At 52.1% G+C, this 9,778-nt stretch overlaps 1 protein-coding gene across 2 annotated transcripts; it reads right to left on the reverse strand.

Annotated features, from left to right (window-relative positions):
* Positions 1–208: 208 nt before the first annotated feature.
* Positions 209–5,662, reverse strand: RGS4 (regulator of G protein signaling 4). Of its 2 annotated transcripts, XM_009645327.2 has the most exons (5): positions 5,619–5,662; positions 3,048–3,152; positions 2,012–2,073; positions 1,094–1,260; positions 209–555 (listed from the first exon to the last, which is right to left on the reverse strand). In XM_009645327.2, the coding sequence occupies exons 1-5, from the start codon at positions 5,660–5,662 to the stop codon at positions 304–306; spliced, it is 630 nt and encodes a 209-aa protein (XP_009643622.1). In that variant the 3' UTR covers positions 209–303. The 2 variants fall into 2 exon arrangements, with proteins under 2 accessions (XP_009643622.1, XP_035756703.1); XM_035900810.1 differs by lacking the exon at positions 1,094–1,260 and having other exon boundaries at positions 485–555.
* Positions 5,663–9,778: the final 4,116 nt, after the last annotated feature.

The following is a 9,778-nucleotide window of genomic DNA, read 5'->3' on the forward strand; positions in this document are numbered from 1 at the left end:
GTGCTCCCCCACCACCCTCTGCGCTTGCCGGGCTCGCCAGAAACACAGCGGGCACGCAATGACTGTGCCCAGCTTTCATGTCAGACACGGACTCCAGGGCTCCTACACTGATGGAGTCAGAGGAGGGTTTGCTACACAAACTGAGCCTGGCTTGGGTTACAAATGCTGGCTGTTGCATGACATGGGATACAACTGGGACATTAGACACCTATTGGAGACAGCTCTGTTGCTTCATGCCAATGAATGCTTTTGCTGCCGTATATTCTTGCGAGAGCCCGGCCTCGCCCCTGCCTCGCTGCAGGTTCAGGCACATTGAGAGATGATATTAGAGTTGCAGTCTAAGGTGTGAGTGTGGCTGCTTTTGCAGTTTTCAGGCCTGCAGCCGGCACCAGGAGGGCTGACCAAGTCCAGGTAGTAGGGGGACTTGAGGAAACGGCGGTAAGAATCCTTTTCCATGAGGGTAAATATTTTTCTCTGAGCCTCATCAAAGCAGGACAGTGTAGGCTCCAGCATATTGTGGCTCGTCTTCTCCCGTGTGCATGAATCCAGGTTCACCTGCGGGCCAAAGGGATAGCGTAAGTCGAATCTGTCCCAGAAGCAGCTAGCATAGGTGAAGGAAAATCTCAGAGTCTCTTCACCAAGCGTGTTTAAGCTGTCCTCGACGGGCTGTGGTCTGAAATGGCCACTGGACTCCTTGTAGCCTTGGCAGAATCTGTGCAGCTGGATACCAATGCATCTCTGCTGCCAGACAAACCGTCAGGGGTGACCGACACATATCCCTATGGGGTGCAGCTAACCAGGAAACTCAAACCACTGCATGGGACCAGCTGGAACACTGGGAATCATAGTCCTCTCAGGCTTCTCCCATTTGAGTGTGCACAAGGGATGGCGTGTGGTTGTAACTAAACCCCACTTTCTCTCTATCCTAGTTTAATATAAAAGCAATAAAAATGACACCATTGGCTTGCTAACTGACAGAGAAGCGTCATCCTTCAACTCTTGTGAAACTACCAGGTCTCCATTTCCCTGTGCTGCTGGCCCGGTTCGGGATTTAGGGTGACACCTTTGCTCAAGAAGTGTTCTGTGCACATACCTCTTTTGTTGCCTGCACTGAGATGAACTCATCATAGATCTTTCTGGCCTTGGGGCTGAGCTTGGCTGGTGACTTGGTTTTCTTGTAGTCCTCACAACTGACCCAGAACTCGATGTTTTCCTCACTATACTCAGATTTGAGAAAAGCACGGAAAGCAGCCAGTCCTCCTACAGATTGTTTAGAGGAAAACAAGATCAGGTAAGAGTGTTGGTTCCTGGATAGTCATACCCATGAACCCCAGCAAACAGCAATTCTGCGATCTCCTTCCCAGAGCTGAATGAGCAGCTCCCCTGGGGATGGCTGCTGCCTCCACGGCAGTCGCTCGTGCATGCCGAGGGAGGCTGGAATTTGGACAGGCCCCATGGGGATGTCACATGTGGGTCCTCAGCTGCCTGCTCCTGGTCACTGTGACCTTCAGTGGCTCAGCCAGGAGGACACAAGTGACTCGCTTGTTCCCAGGGGGCCCTGAGGAGACAGCCAACACACGCCGCAGAGTCTCAGGCCATGGGAATGACACGAAGGAAACATCAGGGACATCAGTGTAGCCTAGAACTGAAGGGAAGAAAAAATCTCCCATGGGCCCAGCTACAAACAGTTTCTCCACTTTTTGGTTCTTGCTTAACCCACTATTAACTGCATGCTGCAGTCTTGCCCTCTCCTTGCACAGGGCTAAACCAGTTGCCTTAACAAAAGGGACAGCTCAGCAGTAGCTGATACATGGTACTCATGATTGTCCCTTGGATCTGACCAAGAGCACCCTTCACCACCCCTCCCAAAGGCCTGTGTGGCCAAAGAAGCTACTGCATGCTGCTAAGAGACATAAGATAAAGTCCCATGCCCTCTCCAGGGACTGCTCAGCGCACACACTTTGCAGGCAGCACCCTCAACATCTCCAGCAGAAAGGCCCTCTTTACTTACTGTCATGGTGGATCAAGTTTTCCAAAGACTCTGCCCACTTTCTGACTTCCTCTTGGCTAACCCTAAAAGGAGACAAAGAGAGAAATGTAGGGAAGATTTAAGGGGAGTACAGAAAGGACAAATTTGGTTTTTTGCTCAGCACTGCTAGAAAAATCTTTCCCTGGTTGTTGTAAGAGCATACACGAGACCAAGAAGGAAATGTCTGCTTGCTTTACAGAGACCCCCTGGCAGTCCCAAATCTAAGCTACAGAAATTCTGGTTTGCAATCCCCACCACCAGCCATAGGCTGGAAAGGAATTTTCCTGGAAAAATTGTTGGGTACTTTGTGTTTGTGTTGTGACCAGCTGCATCTCTTGATGGTGCACAGACCTGGGATCACTCTTACAGGCCAACTTCAAAGGGCTGATTTCTTTAACCTGTCAGGGGAACAGTAGCTATACGGAAGAAAGAGGAATGTGGGAAGTAGAAACACATGGGGAACGTAGGAACACATCCTGCATTCATTCCCCCTACCACAGCAGAACATCCTAGGGCTCATCTATTCCAGGAGCATACCCTGGCCTTTGGAGTCCTCCTTGGAAAGGACACCACCTACTTGCACCTCAGTGAGAGCAGTGATACCCTGATGGGCTGCTCTCTGTTTTCTGTGCCAACACCTCTGCGCAGCTGTGTGGACCATTGCACAAACCCAACTCAAAGAGACAGTGATGCTGATTCTGCAATGTGTCACGTCGCGCTGGGTCTTGTGATGGCATTATTCTCCTGTGCTGGAGACTGCACAAGTCTTTCCATGTGCAGATGCATATTGAATCACAGAAGCGTTGGCAGAAAGGGACCTCTAGTTCAACCTTCTTCATGGAAAGGGACTATCAATACCTGTGGACTATTGCCATATGAGATTCACACACACACAGGTGTTCAGGAAGTACTGGGAAGCAGTGGCAGAAATGCTTAATGAAGTTCAGCTCAGTAAAGGAGTAAACACCATAGTGCAGCCAGCCTGGGCTTAAAACTACATGGCAGCATTTGCTCTTACCTCTGGCTCGAGGATATTTTCTCCTTCTTGCCCTGGGAAGAGCTGTAGTCGCAGGAGTCTGACTTCTGCAGCAAGAAGCCCAGACGATGCTTCATGTCTTTGGCACTGAAAGAAACAATTCAAGAACGAGATGAAGATAACTCCTTGCAACCCCCTCTGCAGCCTCCTCACCCGCAATAAGCTCCTTTAGCATCACTTGGTGTCACAAATACAGGTCACTGCTGGTGACTCCAGTGCTGACTTTCCACTCCTCACATAATGCACATTTCTGTTGCTAGACAAATACAGCAAGGTCAAAGAAGCCATTTTTTTCACATTCAACAGCACCATTTTCTTGCCGAGAAGGGCATCGGCCTGGAGGCAGGGCTGGCAAAGGGGGAGAAGCCGCTGTTTTCCTACTGTTTGTTTACAGTTAAAATATTGTGATAGAAAGGCATCACTATGCTGTAAATGTGTTGCTTCTCCCTAAACTGATTTGCCCAGCTACCGGCGTCCAGGTCTTAGGCACTTACTGACCCTTTCCCGCAGCCTTTGCCATCTCCCCACCTCCCCACCCAGCCACAGGAACCAGGCCAACCCACCAAAGAGCTGCCCATGACACAGAGGGGCTGGGGGAGGTGAAGGGCTCGAGCAGGACGTGGGGTGAGATCAGGGAATGAGCCAGGAGCTTCACCACAACCAGCCCACGCTGACTGCAAGCTACTCCGGTGCTCCATGGCGAGGCTCCTACGAGGGGGTGTGCTTAATTTTTTTCTGCTTTCCAGCGTGCTCAGGACAACCAGTGCCTGACAGCAGCATCTAGATATGCCACTGGCATTGGCCTCCAGCATCTCTCCGGATTTCCTTCCAGTTTAAGAACAAGGGGGTGGGGGTAAATCAGTCCTGCTTGCTCAGGGGTGCAAGCCCTGGCCTGCTGCAGGGTGCAACGACAGCGTAAGCAGGAAATTCGTCTCCTGCTCCTCAGATCAGAGCCTGGAAAAGAGCAAGAGGTTGTGTTGCAGGGCTGAGCTCTGGTAGCTGCTCAGCCTCCCAGCACTGCTCTTTGCTCCAGCCATAGCACCCTGTCAGCGGTCCTGGCTGTATCTTATCTCGCTTGCTTGTGCTCATCAATGTTTTCTTAACCAACTCCAGCACTAGGGTGAGAGCGAAGGAAGCTCACAGCTTCTTTGGAGCAGGGTGTGTGTGACGAGGGCCAACACCCCGGCCCTGCCCGGGCTGCCTGGCGCTGCCGTGCCCGCAGAAGGAGACTGCTCCGCTCTGCAGGAAGGCGGCAGCAGGAGGAAACAAGATGCTGCTGCTTGCAGTGAGTCCTGCAGCTTTCTGGGAAAGAGATATTTTCTTGGGAATCCTGGACAGAGGTTGTTGAAAGATGTGAACCTTTTTATTATTTGCATTTTTTTCAATATTCTCCCCCCCTCCCCCCCCCCCAACCACTTGCTTTCAAATCTACCATGAGCAGGGAGCTTTTTCTCCCAGATGGGAGCAAGCTGAGCCTCAGTTTGTACTTTCCCAACCCTCTCCCATTGCACAGCCACTGTGAAGCAGCCTCAGGAGCACTCCCGGGGGCATGAGCAGCCAGAAAGGCAGCGCTGCACCATCAGAGACCCATACAAGTTTGCATGGGCTGGATGAGCTGGGAGTTTTGTGGGGCCAGTGCCATTCTGGGGACCTGGGCCACCCTGCTGGGGGTTTCCAGGCCCCATAGCACCTGAGAGGGAGTAACACCCCTCCAGGAGGGCTCATGGCCACCCCGCAGGCATAGAGAGCCCCTCATGCTGGGCTGTGGGGCAGGCCGTGCCACCAAGGGCATGCTTGGGGGTGCACAGGCTCCACTCTGCCAGGGCTGGGATGCCTGGCTGGTACCACACACTGGGATGCAGCCAGATCCTGCACCCACGGCTGGGGTACTGCTCAGCCCCCTCTGATCAGCCCTGCACAACAGGGGTATGGCCAGCCCCACACCAGCGCCACAGTGCTGTGCATAGGGGGTACAGCCTGACCCAGTCCCTCACCATCAGCACACACCGGGGGATACAGGCAGACCCCACACTGGCTGATGCCGCATCCAGATCGCAGTGCCCTGGGCTGGCCCGCATCCCCGCCCTGCCCGCTGGCGGCTGGGTCTTTGGTCCTGCCAGCCTGGGTTTCTGCATTTGGGGAATGACCCTCTTTTTTTTTTTTTTTAATGTCCCATCTGCCTTGCTTCCCCATCAAAAAAAGTCAAGAACAGAAAATTCAGTAGGGAAGGAGGGTTCAAAGGAGAAAAGGGGTGCAAAGCTTGCAGCAGAAGCAGATGACAGGAATATCAAAATATAGCAATACTAAAAGCTGCTTGTTTTGCTGATGGGAAGGATGCGTTTAGAGTTCCCACAGCTCTATACAAAACCTTTACGCAATTCTGCTTTTGACTAACAGAAGAAAAAAAAAAAGCCTGTAAGCAATCACTTGTGTCTAATCCTACAAAAGAATTGGAGCCGAATCTGCCACTTCTGCTTCAGACGCTAAGTGCCATACATTGGCGTATCCCCAGACTAGCGAGACCGCTATCAGATGCTCAGAAATAAGCAGTACCTTTTTAAGCAAGTGGCTGGCAGTGCGGCGAGTCCCTTGCACATCTTGCTCCGGAGGGCGGTTCTGTATTCCAGGGAAAAAACAACAACAACGGGAGGCGGTGGTGGAGGCTGCGTGCGGGTCCTCTGCTCTCTGCAGAATTCAGCTTTGTCTCTGAGCTCAGCTGCACTGCCCGGGCTCAGCTTTATGGCTCTGCTTTATAGCCCAGCCCAGCCCAGCCCAGTGAGGAGTCAGCACAGCAGCAGCACCCGGCCCCTTTTCGCCCACCCGGGGAGGAAGAGGGTGCGGGATAAAGCAGCACAAAGGAGCGAGTGGGATGGGCAGCCTTACCAGAAATGAAGCTTGATGTCTGGCTGCAGAGGTGGATTCTTTTTAAAAGGGTGGAAAAAGCTTCAGGGGTTTTGCTCTATTGCAAAAGGTGGAATGGTGCAGATAAAAGCTGGAGGAGATTTTCAGGGGGGCACAGACGGTAAAAAGGGTCAGAGCATCAGTTCTGAGAAGTGAGATGAGCTTTGCTGGTTCCTCTCTTCATTTTCCCCCTTCTATTCAAAGCAACCTAGGGACAACAAGGGACAAGAATTTTAAACACAAAAGGTTCCCATAATCCCAACAAATGCAGAAACCAGAGCTGTAAGGAAAGAAGAATGTAAATGCACCAGGGAACTACCCAGGCAGATAAGGCTGTTCTGTGTTATTCTGGAGGTGTGTGGATATATGCCCTTGGTGAGGCTGAAAAAAAAAAGCTCCAAGGGGCATATGACTATTGGAATATAAAATGTGTGTATCCTGGCACACACATATTTGGGGACAGCTCATGTACAAGTGTAGGAAAAAGACGGGAGGTTGACAACCTGGCTGCCTTAGATATATGGTTATCACTGCAATACCTTACTTCTCCATTTGCATTTGACCCTAATCAAAAGCCAGACGTTGGGACTCGGAAGTCCCCGAGTCCCCAGGGGAAGATGATTAATTAAAACAATATGCATAACTGTCCAGAGAGAACTCTGTGGCAGCGCTGAAGCTACTCTGTGCTAAAGGATGAACCCACAAAGCACCTGGCTCTAAGAGATGCTTGGTGGCGACCGCACCGCCTGGCTCCCCAAGGGAGAGCAGAGTGACTCCAGCTACACCACTTGTCCGCAGCCCTTGGAGGGTGCAGAAGGCATTTGCAGCTCTGGAGAGAAAGAATTGGCTGATATTTATCAAGTCGTGGCTCAGCACAGCCTGTACCATCATTACAAAAGAGGGGAAAGCTTTGGGCAGGCAGACGTGCATATGGTCTGCTGCACTTCAATTCTTGCTCCCACTGTGAAATAAAGAAGCTTCAGTCCGGCAGCAGGCTGTCTGCCCACGCTACCCACTGCTGTGCTCCCCCTCCCCAGAAATCTTTAAATACTTTGCCCACGACCTGCAGAAGTTGTAGGGTGAGCTTTTCCTTCCTGTGTCTCTAGAGCCTACAGCCAGCAGCACAGACACCCCACATCCCAGACTAGTTTACCTGCCTTGGCACACTGCATCCTCTCAGATCATTAACTGTGCTGAAAGGCAATGCTCTAATCAACTTTAAAATGCTTTTGTATGCATGTGACTATCCTGTTGCCAAACGTGAGGCAACATGCCTGCAAGTCCTGCACTGTTTCGACTAAAAATCAACTCCAGCACAGGGCAGTGTAAAACTTAACTGAGTGAATCCCCTTGTGTTTTTAGTGTTGGCGAGTTGACAGCACTTGGGTGGATTTGTAGGAAGCGACTGAGCACTGGCAGAGTTGGCACCAAAGCTCTCTGATGTCTTCTGTTTGGGAAGCAGAGAAGCCAAAGGGCAGAATACGGCCAATGGGAAAAAAACCCTAACTAATTAATTGCTAAATATTTAATGTAATTAATTTAATTTTAATCTCAAAGTTGTGCAATGCTACAGCTGTTTGTATGCAACTGCAGCACATTCATTCAAGCAATTCAAGAGCTCAGCTGGCCGACATGGCCAAGGTGTCTGCAAGCTCTAACCCTGACCCCAACCCTGGCAGCCAGAGCCTGACCTCCTGACTGAGGAAGCTCCAAAAGGTTGCTTGCTAGGGCAGGGAATCTCTGTGTGGAACACAGAAATTCCACAGTTTCTCTGCAAATTGGCACGTAACCAGATTTAGGAATGTCACACTTCTCTGTGGATTGTAAGTGTGTTCACTGTGTGGCTCTAATGACGCTTGAATGCTGGTGGTGTCAACATCAAGTCACCTTCTGCATTCCCCGACTTCTATATGAACAGGCAGTAATAAGAAATTTCTGACACTGCCATCGCAACAGCCAGCCCAAAGGGCTTTGCGAATAAGACCATCCTCCCTGGACTGGGTATGCAGACTCCTAGAACTGCCACGGTTGAAATTTCCCTTTTCCAGTTTGTTCATTGAGACGGACTGGTTCAGTCTGGCCCCCATGCGAGGAGTTTGGGTTTGCGTACTTTTTCTCCGCTAAGCTGTGTTTCCCAGCTGTTGAAGCTTAATATCCTCTTAGCTGCTCCAGCTGGTCCCCAATCAGAAGTACCCCCTTCTATCTCTTACCCTTCATAATCAGGCCTCTTCTCCCAGGGCACAGACTGTGCTGTGCTCAACACCGAAATCTCCTCCTCCCCACCAGGCAGAGAAGCGGCAGCTCATGCCACTTTTCACGCTTGTCACGTCGCCTCTGGCTCGCTTCACCTGCGGCATGGAGAAATCAGCAGCGAGAGTGGGATGGGAGGTACAAGGTGGGGGGGTGTGAGCTCCCCGGCCAATATATCTCTTGGCTGTGCAGTGCTTTGGAGGCACCCAGGGGCTCACAGAAGACAGCACGATAGTAAACGTCTGTGGTTCCCACTGTGGCATCCCTCATCCCCCACCCAATCCTCCCTGCTGCATCCCCCGCTCTGCCTCCCCAAGCAGCCAGAGGCAAGGCTATGAAACGGAGCTTTCCCTCCTACCATCACTGCTAGGGAAAAACGTCACACACGTGGGTGCACTCCCCCGTACACAAATGCGTGTGGGATGTGTCCCTGGGCTCAGCTGCAGCCAAGTGGCAGGCCGTGGGAGGAGGCAGGGAGCACAGGGAAGGCTGCTTTGGTGGTCATTGCCCAGAGCTGATCCACTACAGGCTGTTGCCCTCCTAACAGTGCGGGGCTCTCCTGTCTCAGTCCTTTCCCATCTCAGAGCAGCGTGCTGTGGGATGCACGAGCGCCCAAGGAAGGCAGCTGCTTTGTGTCACTGGAAATGGAGAAGGACATGACATGGGAACTGTGAGGACGTGCTGCTGGGCCAGAGCTTCTCCTTTCCTCCTGCCTTCCCCGGTCCCCCTTGCAGAGGCTAACAGTGGCCCACTCTTCCTCCTTCTCCATGTCTCACAAAGCCAGCCAGGCACCTTGGAATCAGGCTAGCAAATCTCCTGGGTGCACAGGGCGACACAGGGCAGAGCACTACCCATTGATCTCAGGGGCATCCCCATCCCAATACATGCCTGGCTGCCGATTGGCTCTGCAGATGGCATTGGTGAGGAACCAGAGCAGCTCCCACACCCCTGAGAAGCACTGACCAGGGTGGCACTGGTCCCCAAGGCCCCCGGCTGCAGAAGCCCCGCGCGAGCAGCTGCCCTGGTGACACTTCTGCCCAGGGGAGTGGCCCTGGCATGAGCCCTGTTGCAGGGAGGGGACCTGGAGCTGTCTGAACTCCCTGATTTGCTTCTTCCATACCCCAGTCCCTTCCAGTGCAACCCTCCACCATTGACTTTGACTTCTCCAGTACGCCTATTAGCAGGTAAGATTTCCTTCCAGTAACGAGGGCTGCATCTTCTCCACATACGCGTGTGCTTTGATTGGATTACAGCTAATGAGCTGGGAGCTGGAAGGACCATTTGGGTCTGAGTTTGGATGAACCAGCTCAGGACATGCCTGTGTCTGACACTGCACACAGCCACGTTTCTTGTCCCAGGGCATTGACTATAGCCTGATATCTCCAAAAGACACATGGAGACACCACACTTGTCCCCATAGGGTCCCCCAGCCAGCACTGGGATTCCCAGAAATGCTGTCCCACAGCATAGTCTGAGGAAAGCATTCTTTACCATGTCTCTGCAATGCGCCGCAATGCAACGCAATGCACTGACTTCACGTGTGACCACAGCCATGGCCCTCG

The sequence above is a fragment of the Egretta garzetta genome, unplaced genomic scaffold (assembly GCF_000687185.1).
Source record: "Egretta garzetta isolate BGI_Z169 unplaced genomic scaffold, ASM68718v1 scaffold598, whole genome shotgun sequence".
Lineage (NCBI taxonomy): Eukaryota > Metazoa > Chordata > Aves > Pelecaniformes > Ardeidae > Egretta > Egretta garzetta.

Coding starts and splice junctions, on each gene's coding strand:
- RGS4 (XM_009645327.2), bottom strand. CDS start 5,662: ATGTGCAAGGGACTCGCCGCACTGCCAGCCACTTGCTTAAAAAG. Junction 2,074..3,047: donor AAAATATCCTCGAGCCAGAG/GTAAGAGCAAAT, acceptor GTCTCCTTTTAG/GGTTAGCCAAGAGGAAGTCA. Junction 556..1,093: donor CAGTGCAGGCAACAAAAGAG/GTATGTGCACAG, acceptor TTTGGCCCGCAG/GTGAACCTGGATTCATGCAC.